At 42.3% G+C, this 27,289-nt stretch overlaps 1 protein-coding gene across 2 annotated transcripts; it reads right to left on the reverse strand.

The window, feature by feature from the left end:
• Positions 1-10,309: 10,309 nt before the first annotated feature.
• LOC141790158 (NLR family CARD domain-containing protein 3-like) lies at positions 10,310-27,219 on the reverse strand. Of its 2 annotated transcripts, XM_074669835.1 has the most exons (12): positions 27,033-27,219; positions 26,704-26,805; positions 26,433-26,570; positions 26,082-26,154; positions 25,463-25,670; positions 23,790-25,199; positions 22,033-22,459; positions 21,744-21,917; positions 12,029-12,202; positions 11,758-11,931; positions 11,005-11,051; positions 10,310-10,880 (listed from the first exon to the last, which is right to left on the reverse strand). In XM_074669835.1, exons 1-12 carry the CDS (start codon positions 27,128-27,130, stop codon positions 10,345-10,347), a joined length of 3,561 nt encoding a protein of 1,186 aa, XP_074525936.1. In that variant the 5' UTR covers positions 27,131-27,219; the 3' UTR covers positions 10,310-10,344. The 2 variants fall into 2 exon arrangements, with proteins under 2 accessions (XP_074525936.1, XP_074525937.1); XM_074669836.1 differs by lacking the exons at positions 12,029-12,202; positions 26,704-26,805 and having other exon boundaries at positions 26,082-26,145; positions 26,433-26,552; positions 26,997-27,219.
• Positions 27,220-27,289: the final 70 nt, after the last annotated feature.

Consider the following 27,289-nt stretch of genomic DNA (forward strand, 5'->3'; position numbering starts at 1 on the left):
TTAAAGTTTTACTCACCAAACGTCACTAAAATCTGGACAAAACCAGTCCAGTAATGATGGGGAATAAACACAGAATCCTCTGGAATAATAAACTCAACTTAACAATCACAAAAACAGAACTATCCTCATTTGTTAAGCTTATTAAATCACAGTTTAAACTCTGCCTGTCCTCTGACTAACAGTCCTCTCTCCCCACTCCTTGTCCCACGCAAGCAGGTGTTGCTGTGGTAACAGTGACTGGCTTTTCCCGCTTCACGTCTTAAAGGAACAGTTTTAATTACTCTCAATGTTTATTTGCACTGACTTCAGTAAACTAAATTAATTTAAATATATTGAGTAAATGAGCTTGAGCTAAAGCAAAACATATCTTTATTAACTAGCATCACTCTGTGTACCATAGAGGGTAAAGAATAATACAAATAAAAAAATCTGCCTTATTGTTTTAAAAAAACTAAAGCTTCCTTCTTAACATCATTATATCTTACATTGATTAAATGAAATGATAAACTTACAGCAGCATGTTTAAGTAAAGAAATAGCTGCTTAGGTATACTGCATCCACCTACAAACAAAAACATTTAGATTTGACTTACCTTATCACTCTGACTGACACAATCTCTGCAGACAAAATCAAAACGCAAACACTGTGTCCTTTTCTCTAACTCGGTCAAAGATACAGATGATTAAAAAAGTCAGAAGAGTAGTGGTGAATTGATTGGTCAACCCAGTGGTGCAAATTGACTTACAGCGTTAAAATGACAACTACAGAGATGCATGAGTTGCTCAAATAACTCTTTGTCTGAGACAAATATGAGAGATGGACGAGGAGGCTTGGAACATAACACAGAGTTTTACTCACCTGTGTTTACCTGTCATGTCTACAGGATTTATTTAGTTTCTCATTTAAGTATTCATTCAGCTTTGTTTCTCTTGTCTTGTGCTTCCTGTTTTTTTTGTTACTTACCTTGTGTCTCGTTTCAGATTGCCACTTCCTACCTGTATCCAACATCTGTGATTACCCCGTGTTTCAGCTGTGTGAAATTGTCTCCCAGAGTATTTAGTTCTCCCCAGTTCTTTCATTCCTTGACAGATTTTTTCTGGTGAGTTTACTTGCACTCCTGGTGTTTCCTAGTTGTAATTGACCCAGTTTTGTATTTTTGACTGAGTTTTTGCCTGCCGATTTGGATACATTTGCCTGTTTATGAACTCAAAGTACTGATTTTTTGTCTGATTAAACAGACTTTAAATTTGCCTTTGAGTCTTGCATGTTAGTCCTCTGTCTGATTCAGTGTAACACTTACCTGTGATGGATAGACTCCATCTTCAACAGAGTCCAGCCTGATAGTCACCGCTGGTTTGATGGAAAAAGAGAAAAAGAAGGAAAGCTACAGAGGGAAGACGCTTGTAAGACCCTGATGTAATTTTTGACATCATGATGAATATTATTTTGACTTTTACAACATGTTATTGTTTGAGAGTTTAGGTATGAAATGTTACAGAGCTTATACGTAAACTGGGAATGTTGTTTGAGAAAAATAAAATATTTTTTGTTTTTAAATTGCTTTATAGGTAAATGTGTAGTTATTTATAGGGAATCTACATTTTTAACTTCTATAAATAAAAATAGCAGACCATGGGAATTGTTGGATCTACAATTTTTTCTTAACCCTAGATGGCGTTGTTTTCCTTTTTTAAATGCCAAAAATTATCATCAGGGGTGTTATATTAGAGCAGTTAGGCTTAGTGTAGGTTTGAAGATGAAGGGTACACAGAGTTTATACCATATAAAGACCTTACACACACAACAAAACACAGACCTTACTTAAATTAGCAAGAACTGGATTTTGTGGGTGCATTTCATTTCATTTTACTGCAATAAACTGGAACATTTCCCATAAGAAATCATAGGTTTGGCATATCGAATTCAATGCTCTGTATATCAGACAGATAACATTTACTTGCCCACCAAAGTAATTAAAAAAAAAAAAAGTTTTGGACAGTCACCTTAATATTAAGCATTACTGCATCATGGTGTTGTCATAAAAGGAAAAGTATCATCTATCATAATGTGGATGACTATGTGTTTCCCTGCTTTAATATCAACACTCAGTATTAAACAGGTTTGATAGCCAATAATCTCACAATCTCATGATAATATCTTCTTTTTGGAGTTTTCTTTACAAATCCAACTGATTTCAGCTTTTCAGTGCAGTAAGGATATTAAATAAGTAGTCCTACCATGGCTCAGGTGGCTCCTCTCTGTCTCTGAAGTGAAGATCTCTTCTAACAGCCTCACCTCTTCTTTTCTCCTAATGTTTAAGTCTTGAATCTGGAAAAATTATGATAAATAACTGTTAAAAACAAACTCATGATCATTTTTTTATAGATTTCTTGCGAGTTTACGCTGACGTTCAGTTGAGACACTTTAATGACAGCCACACCCCAAAATTGCGGCAATGTGGCAATATACATGTACAGTGCTTGATAAAGAAACTCAACTTGTCACAGTTTGATCCTCTTAGCTCCTTAATCCACTTAAAAGAAATAAAAATAAAAAACTCTCAAAATATCCTAAATAATTATGTTTAAACTATTTCTGTTTGGTATGATATCATATTATCTCATATTTTGGCAGCATAACAGGAGGAAAATCAAGGCTATAATAAGCTAACTGACAGATTTAAAGTTTTACTCACCAAACGTCACTCAAATCTGGACAAAACCAGGCCAGTAATGATGGGGAATAAACACAGAATCCTCTGGAATAATAAACCGGACTTAGCAATCACTAACTAGAACTATTCTTGTTTATTAAGCTTATTAAATCACCGTTTAAACTCCGTCCTCTGAATAACGGTCCTCTCTCCTCACCACTCTTTGTCTCGCGCCAGCAGGCGTCGCTATGGTAACACTCCTGCTTTTCCCGCTTCACGTCTTAAAGTAACAGTTTGCACTCGTCTCAATGTTTATGTTCACTGACTTCAGTAAACTTATTTAATGTGATTAAATCGAGTTTATAAGTTTAGCCCTGAGTTTTAAGACTATATAGGCCTACACCTCTGTCAGAATCTAACACGGAGTGTTTTTACACTGTAATCCAGGACTTAAGGATTATACAATGAATTTCACTTCTAAAGGTCTATAAATAGGCCTACATGTTAATGTTTTTAATGTTTCTGTGTTTAATTTATGTTGTAGCTTGATTCAGTATTTATATTAGAAATATCTGGAACAAATATCAAAAATATCAGTTTAACCCACCTGCCTTTGATGTAAACAAATAACTCTGCACTGTGATGCTCATTCTTGCATTTTAAAATCTTTTTTGTAATATTTTGACATTCTATTTTTTGTCATTTTGATTTTTCTTTGCTGGGAATAAAATGTTTTCTTTCAATGTGTTTTGTTTACCTTTGCAAGGATAATTTTTATGTCCAGTATGAAGGATTTGGAATTGAATTTTTAATCTTATACTATTATTTACTACTTACATTTACTATCTCCTTTTATGCCTCATTTTGCACAGTGGGGGGCAGCATTTTAACTTTGTTGTACAGTACAAGACAACAAAGATATATTTTTTGTTCTGTACTATCCTATTCATCTTGATAGCAGCAAACGGCTGGTGTAACTCATCTTGCTTTTTTACATTAATACACTGCAAAATAAAAAATAAAAGAGAAAATTATAAACTTTTTTTGACATTTGTTTTTAAATCCCCTATTTGTAAAATATGTCACATGAGAGCTACACATTTTACTGACATTATCAAGCTTTTGGAGAACATATGGATTGTTTTAGTCTCTGTAGGGCTTCCTGGTCAAATAAAAACTGATGTCATGCACATGTGCAATAGCTACAGGATGAGCAATGTCATCTTATGAGAGAACAAAAAGAAAAATCTGTTTACACCATACTGCACAAGTAGCCCTTCATCAAACATGATTGAAAAGCTCTGACACTGAGGCTGCACGCTTCATGTAGCCTACCTGTTCAAGCTCTGTGTGTTGAGACTTGAGACACTAGAAACTCTTAACACTTCCAAACACCTGAGTGTTTTTCCCACAGGTTGCTGAAACAAACTGGCAGCTCGTGGAGGAAAGAGCTGGAGAATAAAAGCTGCTACTGATTGTCACTGGGTGCTTCCCAATGTGCCAAAATGCAATCTCCTATCTCCTCTCTCCTCCGCGACACCGGAAGTTCTTTGTGAGCAGCCATATTGGAGGACATTCCAAAGCGCCAAATGCGCTCGGAGGAGAGAGGAGAGAGGAGACTGAGCTGGAGGAGGCATAATCGAGGAAACACAAGTTCAGGCTTCGCGGAAGTCTTCTCACTGACAGACACGCCCCCTTGTGACGTATCAGAGCCGGCTATAAAGCGTCAGCTGACCAGATGTGTGAAACGTGAGCACCATGGAGCAAGATAAGCTGTTTAACTGTACAACCTGGCTCACACTACAGGATTCTCGCCCCGATTTAACCCCGATTTGGTCCTCCCCACAACCAGGGAAGAAATCTGGTCGGGGACTAAAATCCCCAAGCCCCACGATTGTCTCACAGACTCGTCGGAGCCGCCCCGATAATTTTCCAACATGTTTGATATTTATCTGGATGATTACAACATTCATTCTCACTGAGGATGACAACAGACAATTAGAAAGAGCCACAGAGACCAAACAAGTGAAACTGAAAGGCTCCGGGTCAGCTGACTGCGCGCTCCACTGGCCAACTCGAGCCAGTTCAATAATGCCTTTAAAAACAACACATAACCACGCCATTTTCATGCAGTAGCAAACTGTTGTTTTATCAGTGATGGGTGTGAGATCATGCCATCATTGGCTGAAACAGCAACAGTTTCACCTCTGTCCCTCTGCGTGCGTGTAATGGATGAAAGGCACCGCTGCAGACAGCTCCTCTTCTCTCTCCTCCTGTCCCACCAGTGATCTAAGCAGTGCTTATAGCAGAATAAACACATTATTTATGAACACAAAGTGGCCCCAATATAAGAATTATAAACTATCAATCTGGGCCTGGGAAAACGTGACATTTTTCTTTTTAATTCATGAACATATTCATTTTAAACTGATCTAAAAGTGAATATGAATTTTCCGAGCGCTCTGTTGTTTACATTATTTTCCTTAGTTTCTCCCGTGCGTTCAGACCCGTTTATCTAGCTGTTACGCCATCATCGCTAAATTACGTCGCTTCATGTGACGCTCCGGAGGAGAGGACATCTCAATGCTCATAAAATGAACCTCCTCGTCTCCTCTCTCCTCTCTTCGTTTCCTCGGGTCTCTGGCATGCATCGGGGGGGACTAAGGCGCAAGTGGAGGAGGCGAGTGGAGGAGGCGAGGATGGAACTTCGGAGCTTTGAGAAGCACCCCTGGAGAGGGTTGATGGCTTGCTTGGTGAGCTGCAGAAAGAGGAAGCAGCAGCACCAGTGGCAGCTTTGCCAGCGATGAGGGGGAAAAGAGAAGCAGTGATGGAACTTAATCCATGAAGACCACGATGGATCAGAAATCAGTCAACACAGGGTCAGTATTGTTATTGCATTTTAGATATCTTTAAGATGTAGATTTTTATTAGTTACTCAAGTTTATCAAATCAAGGGAAACCTAAAGTTTGATTATTTTTTGACAAAATCATGATATGTTTGGTCCTAAAGAAACTCGAGCTAGTATTAAGAAATAATTGGCAACTTCGATTCTGCACATAAAGAATTTAATCTCTGACTGTTGAGTAATACAGCAGCATTGGAAAAAATACACTAAGTTGGTAAATTTACATTATAGTGTGTTTGTGTTTGGTTTGTGTTTATCAAGGACGTCATGAGCTCAGTCTGCCTGAGTTGGCTTGTGAAGCCTGCAGAGCCACATGGACGGCTGGAATTGATGACATTCTGTAAAGTGACGACTGGCCAGCTACCCTTCACTTTGTAACTATTTATGCCACAGATGTTTTCTTCTCATTTGAAGAAATGAAAAAGACTGCTCCTGGTCTGTCCTGTCGAGCATTTTAAAGAATTTTAGATCAACAAACGGTCTGCTTTGGTATTGAGTATTAAGGTTATCACTCCGTTTTCATCTCTTTAAGTTTTAATTGAACAGCTGTGTCCATAAAGTTGATATTTTAAGTCATCAGCTGTTAATGTTGTTTTTTGTGGTAGACCTGGAAGATCTCAGCTGACAGCTTTCTCAAAAGTTTCTCTGAGTGGGAGGCTGTACGATATGAGGTGGACAGCATCTGCAAAGAAGAGCCCTTCATCTGTCCTTCAGGCAGCTCAGATATGCTCACAGTTTCTGTGGATGGAAACCATAAACATTACTGTTTTAAGAATGCAGCAAAGTACTATAAGATTTTTATAATGTCATCGTGTTTGAACTGAAAACAAAACACAACTCTCTGACTGTTCACTGATAAACCTCATAAGATAAGATTTATTCTGTCCCTTTGCTGTACTTAGATCTGAGGAACAGGATGTTTTTGACAGTGTCTTCATAGCAAAGGACAAAGACGTCACAAGATTTGTCAGCTACATACAAAGCACAACCAAACATGTAATATTGTCATCATCATACAGAAACACTCATCTCCAGTTGAAGAGTTTAGAAAGGAAAGTGTGGATCATTTCATCAATTAGTTTTTATTCTGTAGGTCTCTGGTGGAGGTATTTGTGGAGGGGAATGATCAGCAGCCAGAGAGACCTCCCAAAGATCAAGCAGCGAGCTGGATGAAGAGGGACTGGAGCTGCAGTCTGTCCACACAGGGTGCTCCTCTGTGCCCTCAATATGTACAGGGGAGAAATATTCTCATATCCCCTGAACATACAACACAAACTGAGCAGTAGTATTAGTCCCACATTTCTTCACCAGGAGGGGCCGGATTAAGACTGGGGGAGGAGGTGGAACAGGTCAGTGCCTTCCTCTCTGGTATAGCAGTGACCACAAAACATACGGCAAAAGCAGGTGAGATGGCAAAATGATATAAAGTGTCTGAAGGTTTAAGAAAGAAGTGGAATAGTGAAAACCTCCTGTTTTCTGTTGCAGGGCGTACAGACACGCTGACTCTCATGTCCATGTGCTGGAATCAATCAAAGATCAATAACTTGTCCACCTCACTGTACCACACATATCTGAAAGTAACAGCAGGAGGTTTTGGGGGTGAATAGTCTTTCATAGCAGTTCTTGAGGCTCTGGGCTTCAGCGTCAGACTTTGATGTAGTCATGATCAATAAATGAACATTTTCAGTCTCAGGATTAATGATAACACCTGCTGGTAACATCCTGTATGAGCTGGTTTGTCAAGAAGCACTGAGGATATATTCCAACACTTTGTCCTGGAGTTCCTTCATCTCTCATTTGGAGTCATTTACTAAATGGTTTCCCTCTTATTCTATGGAGAGAAGAGATGTTTAATGTTGGTTTTCATTCAGGAGCAGAATTTGGACTAAACCAACTTCAGTCCAGTTACAAAGTTCAGCATTTCCATATGTGGAGAAATGCTCCAGATTACCCACAATCCTCATTTCCCTCTTTACATCAAACTAAATAAGACAAACTCTGATGATGGAATGAATATTATTAAAGTGGATATGAATGACTCTGAAGATTTCAGCCTCTTGTAGTTTTAGGAGTCAGTAAAGAGGACAGAGGTCACCTCATGGACCAATGCTCCAAGCAGCTCCTCAGCTCCGTTTACTGAGGAGTTTTATCTGCTGCTGCTGGGATAATGTACGGTTAGAGGGTTGTTGAATGAAGTAGAAACAGGGTCAGACCAGACCTGATGCCGTGCTGCAGTGAACCTGACTTCACCCAAACTTACTGTGATCAGAGTTTAACAGCAGAGAAAAGAGAAATATGAAAACAGTCACTGAGAGGAGCCTGAAACAGATCTTCATCATGGCTCAGTTTCTAAACACTTGGTTTGTGATGAGCTGGGATTAAAACAGAGTTTGACAGATTATTAAGAAGAAAATGCTGAGCACAACTTTATTGAAATCAACATTACACAGAATTAAATTGAATTTATTTATTTAATAGGGACGATGCAGTTTAACATAGTTCCATCACTAAGTATGAATCTGATGTGCTGCACAGAGAGTTTATAGCAAATGCTAATTTCCAACTCTTGTCCCTAGTTGGGCCTTTAAAAGTCATAAAATGTACAATATTTAACAGCATAAAATAATTTTAAAAAGTTTACAAAACAACAATAAAATACATGTTCATATCAGAACAAGTAATCATACAACTCAGTTCAAAATGAATAAATACAATTTTTTTTTTGGCAAACTAAGAATGATCACAGTTCTGATTTGCTTTTAGCCAACACTTGACCTTTGTAGAGAAGAGTTTTAAGTCTGTGATTAGTTTGATTTCGGTTGGTAATAAATTCCAGAGTTTAGAGCCTTTAAAAGAGAAGGCTGATTGTCCAAATGTTGACTTACATTTTTGTATGCTACAGTTTCCATTCACCTTGCTTCTTGTAACTCTGCTGCTGTTCTGACTTTGGATAAATTTGGATAAGGGTTCAGGGGCAAGATTATTGATACATTTGAAAACTAATTTAAGGAATGAAAACTGCATGAAGCTTTCAAAGCTCAATAGATTGTATTTTTTCAAAATGTGGCAGTGGTGCCATCGGATAGGTTTTTTGTCCATTACTTTGAGGGTTTTATTATATAAGGATGACAGACTTTTGATTGTTGAGGGTGAACCCTGAGCCCAAACTGTCATGCAGTATGAGAAGTGAGAAAAGATCAGAGTGCATGAATATCTGAGCTGCCTGAATTGGTATGTACTGCCTTTTTAATTTGAAACAGTTTAAATTGCTTTTTACTGATTTAGCTATTTTCTTCACGTGTTTATCAAACCTGAGCTGAGGATCTAAAATGACTCCCAAGAATTTGAATTGATCGACTTCTTGTATTTCTTGAGCCTTTATCTTCACACAAAATCTTTCAAGTTGACACCGTTTCCTCTTGGAGAAGCACATCGACACTGTCTTGTTAAGGTTTAAAACGAGATGATTGCACTCTAGCCACTGCTGGACTCCATACCTATGGTCAGTCAAGATTTCTGCTGCCTTGCTAGGGGACTTAGCAGGAGCATAAATGACTGCATCATCAGCATAAAGCTGGATGCCAATGTCTGGGCACGTTTTGGGCATATCATTTATAAAAAGACTAAAAAGCAGAGGGCCAAGAATTGACCCTTGGGGGATTCCCATTGTGTTTTTTAAAAGGATGATGTTTGTCCATCAACTTTTACACACTGTTCTCTATTTAGAAGGTAAGACTTGAACCAATTAAGTGAGTTTTTAGAGAACTTAAAAGATGAAAGCTTGGAAAGTAGAATGTTGTGGTTGATAGTGTCAAATGCCTTTTTTAGGTCCAGAAACACTGCCCCCACAGCATTACCACAGTCAAGAGACTGTTTTATGTTTTCAACAAAACAAGTATTTGCAGTTTCTGTTGAATACCTTGATCTAAAACCAAACTGTTTAGGGTGAAGAAGTTGATTGGTCTCTACAAACTCTACAACCTGTCTGTCACAACTTTCTCAAGTACCTTAGACAATACAGGGAGAATTGAGATGGGGCGGTAATTGTTGACCAGATCATAGTCACCCATTTTTGAGATTGGTGTGATGACAGCTTTTTTCCAGTGAATTGCAAATGTATTTTCTCTAATTGACAAATTAATAATGTGAGTTAGGGGAGCAACCAATATGGAGCTGTACTTTTTCATGAATTGTGCATCCAAATTATACATGTCTTTTGCCTTAGAGTTTGACAACTTTTTGATTATTTCTGAAACTTTTGCTTCATTTACCTCTGTGATGTTAAACTGGTTGCCTTGTTCTGTAGCTTCCACATGGTTTGTTGTTAAACCATCAAAGTTATGTGTTAACTCTTCAACCGATTGAACAAAATACATATTACATATATTATTACATATTACATATTACATATATATATTAATCAATCCTGAGTTTGTGTCAGATTAATTTTCTGATTCATGATTTAACAAAACAGTTTGTCTAATATATGAGTCAAAGCTAAAATACATCAAAGAAAAAATTCTGGATGATTTTTTCATCATAGAGATGTAAATGAGTAAAGTTGAGTGATCCAGTTTTCCTCTGAGTCCTGCTCTTTGATAACATTCAGACTGATGTGACAGGATAGAAAGAGTCAAAGGATCAGCTGAAGTTTGTGTGTGTTAGTGCAGAGGCTAAACTCTTCTTCAGCAGCTGTTTGTGTTTGTGTAGAGAGGAGGAGACTCTCCCTCCTACACACAACACACACTCACTGAGGAACACACACTCACTGAGGAACACACACACTCACTGAGGAACACACACACTCACTGAGGAATCAGGAGACAACCAAAACCCAGGATAGAGAGGTTCAGTGAAGGTGGAGCTGAAGGTGTGGAGGTGGATCAGTGAGTCAGAGGAGACTCTGTAGAAGGACAGAGTGCCAGCAGGACAGTCCACATACACTGCTACTCTGTCAGAGTCAGAGGAAGGGGAGAGAGGGAGCTCTGTTCTTCTGTTATTGTGACAGACAAAGTAAAATCCATCAAAACAGATAAGACTCCAGGACTGATCATTAGATCTAAGCCTACAGTCATCACTGTATCCTTTCCTTTTGATTCCTCTGTAACTCACTGATATATCAACCTTTCCTTTCCACTCCACCTCCCAGTAACAGCGCCCAGTCAGACCATCTCTACACAGCAGCTGCTCAAAGCGGTCAAATCTGTCTGGATGATCAGGATATGACTGATCCTCTTCCACATGTGTCACCTTCCTGTTGTTTTCAGACAGTCTGAGCTCTCTGTGAGCTGTGTTTGAGTCCAGAGTGAGTTCACAGAAATCTGATGGAGAGAAAAAGACACAACACAGCAGCAGTTTATCATCAGACACACCTGAAGGCTTCATTCTTTGTTAGCTGACAGTCTGCTGTTTGCTCATCAGGAGTCAAAGTGATTCCACACTTACACTTCTTCAGACCAGGTTTTAACCTCTGCTGTCCACCATGGTCCACCCTGGAGGAAGAAACACAGTCAGAGTGATTTTCTGTTCAACATGAGTCCTAACTGCTGCTCAACATGAAGCAGTGATCCTCAGTTTGTCCCTGTGACAGAGAAACAGGCTGAAACTCATCTGAGCCAACTGTCTCCATCACTCTGTCACTTTTTCTGACAGTGTGGAGATCCTGGAGGAAAAGAAGAAGAAAAAGAAGAAGAAAAAGAGTCAAAAAGCAAAGGCTGCCTGTTGCTCTTTGGATCCATAAAGTCCACGTTCTGCTTCTCATGTCCTCTTTGAAATGAGGAAGGCCAAATCCTGCTCTACCTCTGACCTGTCTCTTTAAAGTAGTCGCTCTTTTTAGGAGTCAGGAGGAAAAATTCACCTCTATAATATTTGATCCTGTTCATTTGATCAGACAGCACTGTCTCCTAGAGATGAGCTCTTTCTATTTCTCCATCTTTTCAATCATCCTGATGATCTGACCATGGAACATCTGCCTTCTTTCTGCTCACACACATTATTAGTGGATGAACGCTCAGATGGACTTTTTCTGTAGAGAACAGAACCATCAAAGAAGTGAAGACATGCTGCTGTTTCTATTAAACAGAGTTTTTCTATTTGATGCTCTTCTGCTGCTCTGTGTGTTTCCTGGTTCAGCTCCAATCACTGCTCTGAAAAGAATCAAACAGATTCAGTCTTTGAGCTCTTGTTGTCTGCTTTTACCTCAGTGTGTCCAGTCTGCAGAGTGGATCCTCAAGTCCAGCAGAAAGCTGCTCCACTCCTGAGTCTCCTGGATGGTTGTAGCTCAGGTCCAGCTCTCTCAGGTGTGAGGGGTTGGAGCTCAGAGCTGAGGCCAGAGAAGCACAGCCTCTCTCTGTGATCAGACATCCTGACAGTCTGAGGTTAGAAAAAGAATCAGACAATAAGAAAAAGTCCACTGATTATCACCATTTCTTTATCTCTGACCTCAAGCAGGATGAGCCAAAGACCTGACCTGAGAGTTTCCAGTTTGCAGTGTGGACTCTTCAGTCCAGCACACAGATTCTGGACTCCTGAATCCTGCAGGTCGTTGTTACCTAGGTCCAGGTCTCTGAGCCTGGAGGACTGTGAGCTGAGGACTGAGGACAGAGCTTCACAGCTTCTCTCTGACAGGTTACATCCATGAAACCTTTGAAGACATGAACATTTTATTAACCTGTTACTTTTAAAATAATTAAAAGTCATGTTTGTTTTTATTTATCAGTACGTGATGATTTCTGTGTCCTTCTTGTATATTTTTTTTCTAGACAACTTTGGAAAAGATTGACTGAATATGTTGACTTTTCACTTTTCTTCACTGATAATTTAAGGGGCTTCAGAGTCATAAGAGACTTTGTGTGTTAATGTCTCTTAAACTAACTGCATTATTTTCTGACACAATGGGCTCTTAATTTTGTAGACCAGGCGCAAGCGAAGGCGCACCTGCCCTGTGCCGGCCTTTGCCGCGCAGACAGGGCGTGACCAGAGCACTTTGCAAGTTTCCTGCAGTGCCAAGAGAGGCGCAGTCAAGGCGCAGTCAAGGCGCAGAGGAGCGCAGAGGAGGGCAGAGGAGCACAGAGGTGCGCGTCCACGCCTCCCTCCGCGCAAATGGAAAAGAGGGAGGAGAGAATGGAGGTGATTTCAACACCACAATTGATCCATCTATTGACAAAACATATAATCCCGCTAATAAACGTCCCTGGCAGTCCACAGCATTACTTAACCAGTTCATGGGTGATTTTGGTCTTTGCGATGGTTGACGACTGCTACATCCCTTTAAAAAACAATATTCTTTTTATTCTCCAGTCCACAAATCATATTCAAGAATTGACTTTTTTTTAGTCAGTAATTCAATAATCAAGAATATATTAGAATCACATATACACCCCATCCTCATTAGCGATCATGCACCTGTGTCAATAATTTGAAGACCAGACCACCCCCACAAACGCAGTACAAGATGGCGACTTAACACTTCTCTGTTACAGGACCCAGAATTTGACAGTTTTATAAAAAGGGAGTGGGCTTCCTTCCTAGACATTAACAACACTCCAGAAATATCACCCTCTCTCTTATGGGAAACAGGAAAGGCAGTTTTACATGGACACATCATCTCCTTCTCCGTGAATAAAAAAAAAGGAAAAAGAACAGGAAATTAAGCTAGAAAAGAAAATTCAAGAACTAGAAAACATAAACTCTACCAACCCCTCTGAAATAGTATATAATGAACTCAGAAAACAGAAATCTCAATTTTTACTACAAAGACTGAGACATGAGAAGTTTGAACATTCGAACAAATCCGGCAAATATCTTGCAAATCAAATTAAACAAAACCAAGAAAAAACAACAATCTCTGTCATCAAAAACTCAGCAGGGAAGCTTACACAGTCTCCAGATGAAATAAATGAAGTGTTTCGACAGTTCTATGCAAATCTATACTCTCCAGACAATGACAAAAACCCAGAAGACATTAAGTCTTTTATATCCAGCATTAACTTACCGAATCTCACCGGGGAACAACAAGAATCACTTGAATTACCATTAACAACAAAAGAATTATTTGCAGCTCTCATACTCATGCCAAACAATATATCACCTGGGCCTGACGGCTTCCCTGCAGAGTTTTACTAACATTTCTGGTCAATCCTGTCACCCATATTCATCAAAGTCATTGTTGAAGTCAAAAGAAAGTCAAAAATTCCCCTCCAACATGAACACAGCCACAATTTCCCTCCTGTTAAAACCTAATAAAGATCCAACTCCTCCATCCAGCTACCGTCCGATCTCACTAATCAATACAGACATGAAAATGATAAGCAAAGCCCTAGCCCACAGATTAGAAAAGGTAATTCAATTTATGATCCACCCAGATCAAACTGGTTTCATAAAAGGAAGGCATTCTTCTAATAATACAAGGTTATTTAATTTAATGCAGTACTCAGTATTACAGTCAACAGATACATACATAGTCTCATTAGACGCAGAGAAAGCCTTTGACAGGGTAAGCTGGGACTTCCTGTTTCCTGCACTGGAGAGGTTTGGTTTCGGACCATTATTTATTCACTGGATTAGGACTCTCTACACCTCACCCTCAGCCACAGTCATCACTAATGGGCAAACATCCCAAAACTTTACATTGCACAGGGGAGCTAGGCAAGGGTGCCCACTCTCCCCCTCATTATTTACTATCTTTATTGAACCCCTAGCAGGGGCCATTCGCCAGAATAGTAACATTATCGAGACTCCAACATCTCATCACAAAATCAGTTTATATGCAGAAGACATATTGTTATATCAGAAATCCCAATCTAGATCATTAAAAGAAACAATTAATTTAATCCGATCATTCTCCCATCTATCAGATTATTTAATAAACTGGTCTAAATCAAGTATTCTTCCCATTAAAAACAGCGGTTGGGATGTGGCAACCCATACATCACCTATCCCGATATGCACCAGTCACCTGACATACTTGGGTATTCACATCTCCTCCAGGTTGTCAGAGCTGTTTAATCTAAATTTTACACCACTGTTGAAAACAATTACAGATGACCTTGGACGATGGATGAACCTACCAATATCTCTCACAGGCAGAATAGCTTCTGTTAAAATGTCAATATTACCAAAAATAAATTACTTATTCTCAATGACTCCAATTCACCCTACACGCACTTGGTTTAAATCTCTAGATTCCATCACTTCAAAATATTACTGGAAAAATAAACCAGCAAGGATTAAATTATCCACACTACAGAAACCCAAACATCTCAGAGGCTTAGAAGCCCCACAATTCTTCCACTACTTCTTAGCAAACCAACTGCAGTATATCACAAAGTGGATCCACACTAGTCAATAATGCGACACTTGGTTAGACATAGAAAAAACATTTTGTAAAGAAATAAAAATCTCAGACCTACCGTTCTTAAATCAATCAGTTAAACTCCACCCATGTTTTAAAAGTCAAACCATATCTACAGCTCTGAAAGCTTGGTGGAAATTCCACAAAATCACAAACACCTCTTTCACTCTGTCAGACTACACACCAATTTGGAACAATCTGGATATCAAAATCAACAAAAAATCAATTAACTTCCATACATGGACCAGGAAGGGAATCACTCATTTTAGACACATTTTCACAAATAACACTATGCTGCCATTCTCTGATCTGGTCCAGGAAATCGGCATTGGGGAAAACCATTTTCTTAAATACCTACAACTTAAATCTGCCATTACCTCTAAATTCGATATCACTCGTACAAACTTAAACTTACCCGCCTCAACTTTGGACCTAATTAAAATCAACCCCATAAAGAAAAAATCATTGTCCAAAATATATGACATAATTGCTAACTTAGACAAATCAATATCACTACCAACAACTAGAAAAGCAATTTCTGAAGAAATTGCGCTGTGAATGCAGAATGCTGAAGCAGCTTGCGCTGAACTGCTAATGCAACAAAAGCTGAACCTGAATGACTGAAGATATGTCTGAAAATGGTTGAAAAAGTCTTGAAAAGCTTGCGCTCAACTGCTAATGCAGAATGCTGAACATTAATGACTGAAGGTTTGTCTGAAAGTGGCTGAATGAAGTCTTAAAATGCTTGCGCTGAACTGCTAAAGCAAAATTCTGAACAAGAATGGCTAAAGTTATGTCTGAAATCATTTGAATTAAGTCTTGACAAGCTTGTGCTCAACTGCAAAAGCAGAATGCTAAACATGAATGACTGAATTTATGTCTGAAAATGGTTGAAATAATTCATGAAAAGCTGGCACTCAACTGCTAATGCAGAATGCTAAATTAACCTGCCATGAACTCTTGGATGAAAGGAAACTAATGGATGAATCAATTAAATGGATAAATGAATTTAAAGTTGAAATGGCTGCATCATTTCAAAATTTGAAGCAATGAATTAAATTTTAAAGAACAGTTATGGAAATAATGGCCTGACTGAGGGAAAATGTAAGTCGGCTTTCTTAAACCCTGTTAAAATGTAATCCTGTGTGTCCTGTGTGTGAGTTTTTTAACCATGTAAGCCTGTAGGCTAAGGCCCATCTGAAGCCAGATGTTGCCATGGTGATCATTGTTTACCAACTGCCATCAGAGAGCTGGTGGAGTCTGGTGATGCCCAACACCCCTTTTGAAATCAGGGTGTAAAGGTGCTTGCAATTCTGACAAAAAGAATGATGATGAAGCATGAATCAGTGTTATCTAAAATTGGATTTAAAAGTTTGAATGGCTCAATCAATTCAGGAATTAAAGGAAGGAATTTAAATTTAAAGAAAAAAATCTAGGAAAATAAGGAGCTGACTCAGGGAAATGATAGTCAAATGCTGTTAAAGTGTGATACTTTCTGCCCTGTGTGTGTGTGTGTGTGTGTGTGTGTGTGTGTGTGTGTGTGTGTGTGTGTGTGTGTGTGTGTGTGTGTGTGTGTTCAATCATGTAAACCTGTCTGCTGAGGCTTATCTGAAGCCAGATTTTACATTGGTGATCAATGATAAATTAACAGACACATGCTTGTCTTTGTTCCTGGATGTTTTGATGAGTTACTATAAACAGCTGCATGAGATCAAAGGTTTCCACGGAGACCAGCTCGTTAAAGGCAGCAGGTGCAGGTGCACAACTTTGCCCTTGTTACTGTAATCTTATGAAGATTTTGTGGCAAAGCAAGAGTCCGAATCTCCTGTCACCTTGCCAAAACCGTGAGGGCTAGAATAAAAATGAACACACCGTAGGAATCCTGAGACCCAGAGGAAGCTGTCCGTCTAAATTTCATGCATGAAGGTCAAGAAACGAACCCACGAGAGCGATAGATAGATGAGGGAAATTTTACTGATCTCTGAGAAAACCCCTCAGGAATTAACATGGAGGTATATGGGGATTTTTTTGAACTTCTCATGACAGTTGGCCATTTTGTGAAAAAGTGCTCCATCCTTTTGCTTTAAAAACCACTTTGTCAGAAGCAGGACAAGCCCTCCTCCATTTTGACATATAATATGCCTATGTGGAGTGAACATTGTGACCAAAAGAGCAGTTTACCCAGAATTTTTTCAGGTTTGTTTCCCCCTCTCCCTGCTCTGTCGTTTGAATCTCCCACTCTGAGCCAAAACATTCCGTCCAATACACACCAATGTTAAAACGGCTCGAAGAGCTGAAATGCATCATGACCTTTGAAGGGTCATTGTGAAGAAACTATGAATGCTAGGAAACATTTGAAACCCACTGAATGAAGCCAAAAGATAGCTTAATATTTTGAAGTTCGAATGGAGTTTGTAGCTGAATGTATGACTGAATGAGAAGGGTTTGAAGCAGGCTGAAAAAATGTCCTGAAAGGAGGAAATTTTGAAAATTCCTCATTCATCTCTATGAGACCAAAAAACACACAAATTCTGAAATATCTCGAAAAGTATTTGTGAAAAGTGTCTGAAGAGTCATAGCCCCCTTGTCCCAACTGAAACACACGTTTTGAAGTTTGAACGGTGAAAATCGGTTGAAGTTTGTCGGAGTTTTAGCGGTCCAAAAAAGCGGGCGGAAGAATGAAGAAGAAGAAGAAGAAGAAGAAGAATAAATTTTTTTGTCACAGAAGAACATATGCTGTGAATGCATTGCTGCATTCACAGCAATAAAGTGGGAACAAGACCTGGCCCTCACCCCCAATGCTGACTTCTGGAACCAAATCTGTGAAAACACCTTCTCTATGAGCACCAACAGTAATACTCAACTAATCCAGTACAAAATCATCCACAGGGTTCACTTTACAGGGCACAGGATGTTTAAAATGGGTTTAGCACAATCTGACACTTGCACCCACTGCTCCCAAAACACTCCAGACACTTACCTTCATGCCACCTGGAACTGCACACCTGTCCAACAATTTTGGGTTGATAGTATCACATCTCTCTCAAATATTCTGGGCTGCCCCATCCCTATGTCCCCCTCACTGTGCCTGCTTGGGGATTTATCATCATTAAACCATAAAATGAAAATAAATAGACCTCTTCTCATAGCTCTAACCATTGCTAAGAAAACTATTCTCATGAACTGGAAATCAAAACAAGCAATAAATATTACATTTTGGAAAAACCTCCTTGCCGACCACATATCAATGGAAAATCTAACTGAATCAAACAGGCAAAGGACCGAAGACCAGGACTCAATATGGCAACCTTTTCTAGCATATTTATATTCCTAACCAAAGATTCCTCTCATGAAAGCTAGTACTACCCCCTCGTGCTCTGTTCTCTCGTTTTGTTTTTTTTTTCTGCTAGTTGTTTGTTTTTGTTTTCCCTCTCCTCTACTTGTTTTATATAGCACGGATTCCTGGGAACTAAAGAGGAGGAAATAGCACAGCTTCGTGGGTCCCAAAGGAGGTAAATATACTCTGGTGATGGTGGTCGGAGACATATTTCCACTTAAATACCCAGGTTGGCCCACTACCTTGTGGGGCTAACTGGCCTAGCGGCCTCCTGTGGGGTGCTGCGGTGCTCGGTGCCTTCCCTCGTGTTCCCTGTGGCTGCTGGGTCTGTGTTCAGTCAGCGGGGTCTGGGGATGGCGCTGGCCTCCTCTTGCGGTGGTGCCTTGGCTGGCCCTGGGGCTTGGGAGTGGTGGGCTCCTCTGCGCTGCACCCGTGTCTTTTCCTTCCTACTGTCCGCCCTGCGGCCTCCTCCTTCCCCCTCACCTGCTCCCCCCTCTCCCTTCGCGGGGGGTTGGGGGCCCCTGTCCACCTGGGGTCGGCCGCTGGGGCCTGGCATACTTCCAGGGGGGGCTGCATCATCTTGGCTGTACCACTGGGTCTGGGTGGGGCGACTCCAGATCCTGCCATGAAGCAGGGGATAATGGCGGTGGGTGTCCCCTGGTGCTGGTCCTACCTCCTCTGGTGGCTTGGGCAGGGGGTGGGCACCGGGGACTCGATGTTTGGGTGCCCTGGGGTCCTCCCCTGGGGGGCAGTGTCCGCCTGAGTGAGGTTCCTGGTGGGCACTGGGCCGGTGGTTCTGGTGCTGCAGTCTACTGGGGGGGGAGTGTTCATGCTGAGCGCACCTGCTCACTGGGGCTCGTCTGGATTGTCGCTTGTGGGTCCTGGGTCCTTCTGTTCAGGGAGCCATTCGGTGGTACTCCCGTGCCCTCGCGCTGTTGTGGGTGGTTTGGCCCGGCCCTTACCAGCCCTGCCTCGTAATTGCACTACACCACTCACACATTGCACCTTTGTTTATATTATCACTTTCGGGCAAATTCATAACACTTAGGGTTCTGGGGGTTGGGGGTAACAGGGGGTTGTCCCTGGGCCTGGCGGTTTGGGGACTGTGTGGGGGGGCCCCCACATCAGGGGTTAAATAAAGTTTAGGATGATGGAGTAGCCTACAGGAAGGGCTGGTGATGGTCACTATAGCAGTTAATCATATTCACATCTCTCTGACTGCTAGAAAAAAAATGCATTGGTCTTTTCAACGCTGTCATATGACACAGTGCTCAGCAGAAAAGATAATGCAGACAAGGGAAGAAAAAAAAAGAGGGAAGAGAGGAGCCTTGAGTGGGTTTAACACAGCTGAGCGCTGTTTTTACCAATTAAATGAGTGCCTCTCCTCGCCTTTAAATGCCCTGCGGCCGAGGCGCAGCGTCTGATTGGTCTGAGTGATCCCCAGCACCACGGAAACAGTGTCTGGATAGACCCAATAACAGAGACGGTCAGAGCCGCTGTCCCTGCAGCAGGAGAATGGACAGCGGGGTGCATCGGAGGACACGAAGCGCGTCACCGTGTGGGCCAGCTCCCGGGACAGATGTAATCTGTTCCTTTGTCATTAATAGGAGTATAAAATGAAGAGACAGTTACACAGCTGGCTTATCCATTCAGAATACTTTTGATCCACCTGCACTCCTGGTTTGTCATCGCCAAATAGCAGAACCTTTGGTGATATACTGTATACTCTCCCAGTGTCTCCACCTCATCCTCCTTACAATAATATTCTCCATCTTTTTAGATCATGTTAAAAATAAAGACTAAAACAGAGAAATATGGGGAAATCACAGGTAAATCCTGAGTGACATACATTTATTTTGTCTCTTTTTTCTTCGTCTTTTCTCTCCCTCTTTTCTTTGAATTAAATGAAATGAGAGAACCAGATATATACTCAGTATCAGATGTTAAGTCTGTTTATTGTTTAAGTGTAAGATGTGCGTCAAATTTCCAGCTGCCGTCAGGTTCACTTTCCATTATGACAAACGGCTTTAATCTGACATCAGATGTGACGGGACAGTTAATATAGATATAAATGTATATGCTGGTTCAGACAGTTACATTAAATAGTGATTGCTGTGATTGTTTATTGCATTAAAATGTGCCTGACACTCTAGAAACCTGCCTCTGAGGCTTTGTTGGCATGTGCGCACATGTGCGCCTGTCGCTCCGCTTTGCGCCGAGGATAGACCTGGGCCCTATTCTACGAAGCAAGTTCAGCCTAGCGAGATAACCTTGGAGCTACCTCGCTGAACTGAGCACAGTAGCTGGCGGTCTCGCTACTCGGTTTTACGACGCAGGTTATCAACCTCATAAGTGGATCCAGCTCGGCAATGAGCGCGTGCACGCATATAAGGCGGAGCCTGCTGCATCTGACCAATCGCGAACATGGAGCAGTCTGGAGCGTCAGAGCAGGCCAGAGAGAGAAGGCCCGCATACTTCACACAGGAGGAGCAGGAGGTGATCATGAGGAAGTATGACGAGCTGAAACATGTAATTAACGTTAAAAGCAGCACCGTCGCTGCTGCTAAAGCACAGAAGGAGTGCTGGCAGAAAATTGCTGACAGTCTAAATGCGCAAGTGTAGTGCAAAAAAATCTTTTGTGCCATTATCATCCTGAAATAGAACTGTTCACCATGCACTTTTACTGTAACATGCACCATACCTAATTTATTTCTTAGATTAATTTATTCATTTGTTCATTTCTATCGTGTTTACATTTTTTGTGATATGTAGCCCACATGAGCCCTACATGAATTCCTGTCACAATTTTGATACGGGCTATAAAATATTGTCATGGAACAGAAGTGTTGGCATTGAAGATCTTATTACGGCAATGAGAGTTCTTCATTCCCTTTAACTACCTGTAGAAAGTGTCATGTACTACCAACCCCTCCCTGGAAAACCGGTAACTTTCATAAAGGTGGTCATCCTAAAAAGTTAGTGGGTCGGTGCGGTCCCTGAAAACTCTCACGCGCCGGAGTGCTCCTCGGACAATGCGAGCTCCGATGTCCACGGGATCCTCTAAGAACGGACAAGCCATTTTTTCATGAGGGCTCATTGGTCAGTGTGCCATGGAGACTCGCCTCGCTGAGGAGTGATCCCGTGTCGTTGAACAGGGAATCCGGAACCTATCCTCAAAGCTACCTCGCTAGGCAGTAATCCTGCTTCCTAGAACAGGGCCCAGGTTGGAGCTGGCGAGCTTTCAGCACACTTTTTTGGCACGAAATTGTCACTCCGCCAACATGAATCTGCCAACACCTCCTCCTGGTGCGCCGTCAACTCCCCTTGGCCCGCAGTCACACCCATCTCTACACAGACAATCTACCAAATTGTCAAATTTGCAGTGCACAGTGGTGCACCGCACGAAATTAGCACTCCGCAGGCTGCGCCAGCGGAGGCCCTGCGCTGCGCCACAAAATTAGAGCTCTAAGAGTTAAATTTCAGTTTCATTCTGACCTGAGAGTTTCCAGTTTGCAGTGCGAACTCTTCAGTCCAGCACACAGAGTCTGGACTCCTGAATCCTGCAGGTCGTTGTTACTCAGGTCCAGGTCTCTGAGCCTGGAGGACTGTGAGCTGAGGACTGAGGACAGAGCTTCACAGCTTCTCTCTGACAGGTTACATCCACTCAGCCTGAAGGAGATCATGGAAAGAGAACAAACAGATGTTTTCAGTGTCATGAACAGAATTCATTCTGTTTCTAATGTCTCACTCACTCACTCATTTACTCATTCACTCATTCACTCACACAGCTTTGTTTGCAGCTCTGATCACTGGCAGCAGCCTCAGAAGAGCCTCCTCTGAAGCAGAGTATTTCCTCAGGTCAAACTGGTCCAGATCTTTGTCTGAGGACAGTAAGATGAAGACCAGAGCTGACAACTCAGCAGGAGACAGTCGATCTGTGGACAGACGTCCTGATCTCAGGGTCTGTTGGATCTGCTCCTCTAGAGAACGATCATTCAGTTCATTCAGACAGTGGAACAGGTTGATGCTTTTCTCTGCAGACACATCCTCAATGAGCTTCTTCTTGATGTACTTGACTGTATTCAAATTGGTCCAATAGTCACTTCCTGTCTGTGAGTCACTTCCTGTCTGTGTCAGCAGACCTCTCAGGAGACTCTGATTGGTCTGCAGAGAGAGACCCAGGAGGAAGCGCAGGAACAAGTCCAGGGGTGCTTCCCAATGTGCCAAAATGCAGTCTCCTATCTCCTCTCTCCTCCGCGACACCGGAAGTACTTTGTGAGCAGCCATATTGGAGGACATTCCAAAGCGCCAAATGTGCTCGGAGGAGAGAGGAGAGAGGAGAGAGGAGACTGAGCTGGAGGAGGCATAATCGAGGAAACACAAGTGCAGGCTTCGCGGAAGTCTTTTCACTGACAGACACGCCCCCTTGTGACGTATCAGAGCCGGCCACAAAGCGTCAGCTGTCCACATGTGTGAAACGTGAGCACCATGGAGCAAGATACGCTGTTTAAGTGTAAAGCCTGGCTCGCACTTCAGCATTCTCGCCCGATTTAACCCAGATTCGGTCCTCCCCACAATCAGAGAGGAAATCTGGTCGGGGACTAAAATCCACCCCGACGTTCGGCGAAGATTATCTTCTAGTGTGAGCTGTTGACAGATGAATCTTTAGCCCCACGATCGTCTCACAGACTCGTCGGAGCCGCCCCGATAATTTTCCAACATGTTTGATATTTATCTGGATGATTACAACATTCATTCTCACCGAGGATGAAAACAGACAATTAGAAAGAGCCCCAGAGACCGGACAACAGACAACAAGGCTTAAAGTGAAACTGAAAGGCTCCGGGTCAGCTGACTGCGCGCTCCACTGGCTCACTCCAGCCAGTTCAATAATGCCTTTAAAAATAACACATAACCACGCAATTGTCATACAGTAGCAAACTGTTGTTTTATCAGTGATCGGTGTGAGATCATGCCATCATTGGCTGATACAGCAACAGTTTCACCTCTGTCCCTCTGCGTGCGCGTAATGGATGAAAGGCACCGCTGCAGACAGCTCCTCTTCTCTCTCCTCCTGTCCCACCAGTGCGCTAAGCAGTGCTTATAGCAGAATAAATACATTATTTATGAACACAAAGTGGCCCCAATATAAGAATTAAAAACTATCACTCTGGGCCTGGGAAAACGTGACATTTTTCTTTTTCATTCATGAACATATTCATGTTAAACTGATCTAAAAGTGAATATGAATTTTCCGTGGTCGAGCGCCCTGTTGTTTACATTATTTTCCTTAATTTAGTTTCTCCCGTGCGTTCAGACCGGTTTATCAAGCTGTGACGCCGCCATCACTCCAAGACTGACGTCATGTGACGCTCCGGAGGAGAGGACATCTCAATGCTCATAAAATGAACCTCCTCGTCTCCTCTCTCCTCTCTTCGTTTCCTCGTGTCTCTGGCATGCATCTCTGGTGGGCGGGACTAAGACGCAAGTGGAGGAGGCGAGTGGAGGAGGCGTGGATGGAACTTTGGAGCTTTGAGAAGCACCCCAGGTGTCCGTTTGGACTCTGTAAGGCCCTGTCCACAGCACTCTGATGGAGATGTGTCACTGCTGGTTTGGTTTTTCTTTTTCTGGAGATCAAGGATGTTGTTGCTTGTTGTTGTTCCATCAGGTTGAGTCCAGACTTGGTGAAGGTCAGATGGACGTGAAGAGCAGCCAGAAACTCCTGAACGCTCAGATGGATGAAGCAGAACACCTTGTCCTGGTACAGTCCTCTCTCCTCTCTAAAGATCTGTGTGAACACTCCTGAGTACCAAGAGGCTGCTCTGATGTTGATGCCACACTCTGTCAGGTCTGATTCATAGAAGATCAGGTTTCCTTTCTGCAGCTGCTCAAAAGACAGTTTTCCCAGAGACTCAATCATCTTCCTGCTCTCTGGACTCCAGACAGGATCAGTCTCAGCTCCTCCATCATACTTGATGCTCTTTACTTTGGACTGAACCAGCAGGAAGTGGATGTACATCTGAGTCAGGGTCCTGGGCAGCTGCCCCCCCTCTCTGGTCTTCAGCACATCCTCCAGAACTGTAGCAGTGATCCAGCAGAAGACCGGGATGTGGCACATGATGTGGAGGCTTCTGGAGGTCTTGATGTGGGAGATGATGGTGCTGGCCTGATCCTCATCTCTGGATCTCTTCCTGAAGTACTCCTCCTTCTGAGGGTCACTGAACCCTCTGACCTCTGTCACCATGTCAACACACTCAGGAGGGATGTGATTGGCTGCTGCAGGTCGTGTGGTTATCCAGAGGCGAGCAGAGGGAAGCAGGTTCCCCCTGATGAGGTTTGTCAGCAGCACATCCACTGAGGTGGACTCTGTACCATCAGTCAGGACCTGGTTGTTGTGGAAGTCCAGAGGAAGTCGACACTCATCCAGACCGTCAAAGATGAACAGGACCTGGAACTCTTCAAACCTGCAGAGTCCTGCTTCTTTGGTTTGAGGGAAGAAGTGATGAAGCAGTTCCACCAAGCTGAACTTTCTCTCTTCCAGCACATTCAGCTCTCTGAAAGGGAATGGAAATGTGAACTGGATGTCCTGGTTGCTTTTGTCTTCAGCCCAGTCCAGAGTGAACTTCTGTGTTAAGACTGTTTTCCCGATGCCAGCCACTCCCTTTGTTAGCACTCTTCTGATTGGTTCCTGTCTTCCAGGTGGGCCTTTAAAGATGTCTTCTTGTCTGATGCTAGTTTCTGCTCTGTCTGGTGTCCTGGATGCTGCTTCAATCTGTCTGACCTCATGTTCCTCATTGACCTCTCCAGTCCCTCCCTCTGTGATGTAGAGCTCTGTGTAGATCTGGTTCAGAAGGGTTGGGTTTCCTGCTTTAGAGATCCCCTCAAACACACACTGGAACTTCTCCTTCAGCTCAGACTTCACTTTACGTCTGCACTCTGCAGCAGCAGCTCCTGAATGAAGAAAACAGAAATGTAATGAATGATGTGAAGCCACAATCAGTCTGATGAGTTTCAACTTTCAGACATCAGGATGGATTTGATTTGGCTCCTCTCTGAAATCTCTTCAGCTCATCAGTTGTGAACAGTTTGTCACAGCTCATAGATGTGATCCAAATGTGAGCGTCATGTTAAGAGCAGAGTTTGAAATGTAAACCTCTCCCATGTTGTCTCCATTTCCTCTTTCCATCATGTTAAATGTGTTCAAATCCTCTTACTGCTCTGCAGACAGTCAGCCAGCTCCTCCTGCTTCATTCTCCTCAGGAAGTGCAGAGTGATCTTCAGGAAGGCCTCTCTGCTCCTCCTCTGCTCTTCATCCTCATCCTCCCTCTGACTCTCAAAGCATTCTGGGTAATCTGGACTCAGAGCTCTCTGGATCTCCTTCAGCTGGCTCTTTACGAAGCTGATGATGTTCTCCTGGAGCAGCTGGAAGAGAAGAAAATGTCAGGTTGAACTTGTAGAAGGTCAGATCAGATCATGTGTGACAGACAGAAAGCCTGCTGGTCTGCAGAGTCCAGCATGGAGACTGGATCACAAAGCTGCTCCACCTCTTAGTCTGTGGATGCTCCTGTCATCTACAAATCAAGTTTCTATGAAATGAACTCTGCTGACAAAGTCTGAGTCTGTGTGAGAGCAGCATCCAGCATGACCTCTGACCTGTGAGTGTGAGCAGCTCAGAAATGTGCGGCTTCATTCAATCAGTCAAACACTGAGTGTGAAGAGAATTCAGGCAGAGATGATGTTTGCAGTGTGATCAGGAAAGCATTCAGAAAGCTCCAAACACAATGAGTGTGTGCTCTGAGGCTCAGGAGGAGCTGTGTTTGGACATTTACACACCATCAATATGGAGTCCAGCTGTGTGTGATGCTGCTGGGCAGACTGACCAATGGGAGCCTCTGATCTCTGAACTCTGAGGAACAAACAGAAGATCATGGAGTGTTTCTAACAGAGTGACACACAGTGTTCATGTGATAGACTCTATCTGCTGGATCCTCCTACAAACACAGGACACACATGAAGAGACATGCTGAGTCCAGGTCTTTCTGCCTCCAGTCCTGTTTACTGCTGTTGGATCCTGATAGAAACACAAAGACTGAAACATGTTCACCTTCACAGAGAAAACACCAAGCACAGTTAGGATCAAATGTTTCACACACAACAACAGGAAGTTACCTTTGAAACACTCACCTTTCATCAACACTAAACTCTGATGATTTGAAATTATGACGTATACCCATAGAGTCATCACTCTTTAAGGAGACACAGCTGGGTCCAGGTCCAGGAGAGTCTGGTCTCTCATGTTTGACCCTGACAGAATCACAAACACTGATGAATAAACGCGAACAATGAACATTTTCCAGGTTTGGGTTTTGCTGAAATTTACCACAAACTTTTCTAAAGTCTGAATTCTGATAAAAACGCTGAGATGAATTCTTACTTTAGACGATCAGACTGACGCACAGATTTGAAGTCATGACGTATATCCATAGACCTGTCACTCTTTAAAGAGACACAGCTGGGAGCAGGTCCAGTACAGTCTGGTCCATTCTGACGCTTTTTGCTTCAAAACACACACACACACACACACACACACACACACACACACACACACACACACACACACACACACACACACACACACACACACACACACACACACACACACACACACACACACACACACAGCTGTAAGTGTGAATAATGATGGTGCAGTGATGTTAGTCCATGGACAGTTAGAGATCCTGGTCTCACCTCTGAGCTCTGGTCTGGCTCTCATGGTCCCCACACAGAGGGAGGGTTTTAGAGGGAGGGGCTCCCTCCTCTCTGTCCTCACTCTGATCCATAGCAGAGCCCCCACCTTCACACAAACACAACAACATGTTCATTCATTACAACAAGCTTCACAGCACACACAGCAGTTCTCCCTCCTCTCAGTCTTGTTGGAAGACGTTTGACCTCTGACCTCTTCATCCACGCTCTTCCCTTCACAGTCTCAACAGTTAATGAATAAAAGTGTCTGAGCCAAGTTCAGACCTGTTCAGCTT

The sequence above is a fragment of the Halichoeres trimaculatus genome, unplaced genomic scaffold, assembly GCF_033239565.1.
Source record: "Halichoeres trimaculatus isolate MK-OKI-2021-1 unplaced genomic scaffold, fHalTri1.1 fHalTri1_scaffold_5, whole genome shotgun sequence".
In the NCBI taxonomy this organism is placed as follows: Eukaryota; Metazoa; Chordata; class Actinopteri; order Labriformes; family Labridae; genus Halichoeres; species Halichoeres trimaculatus.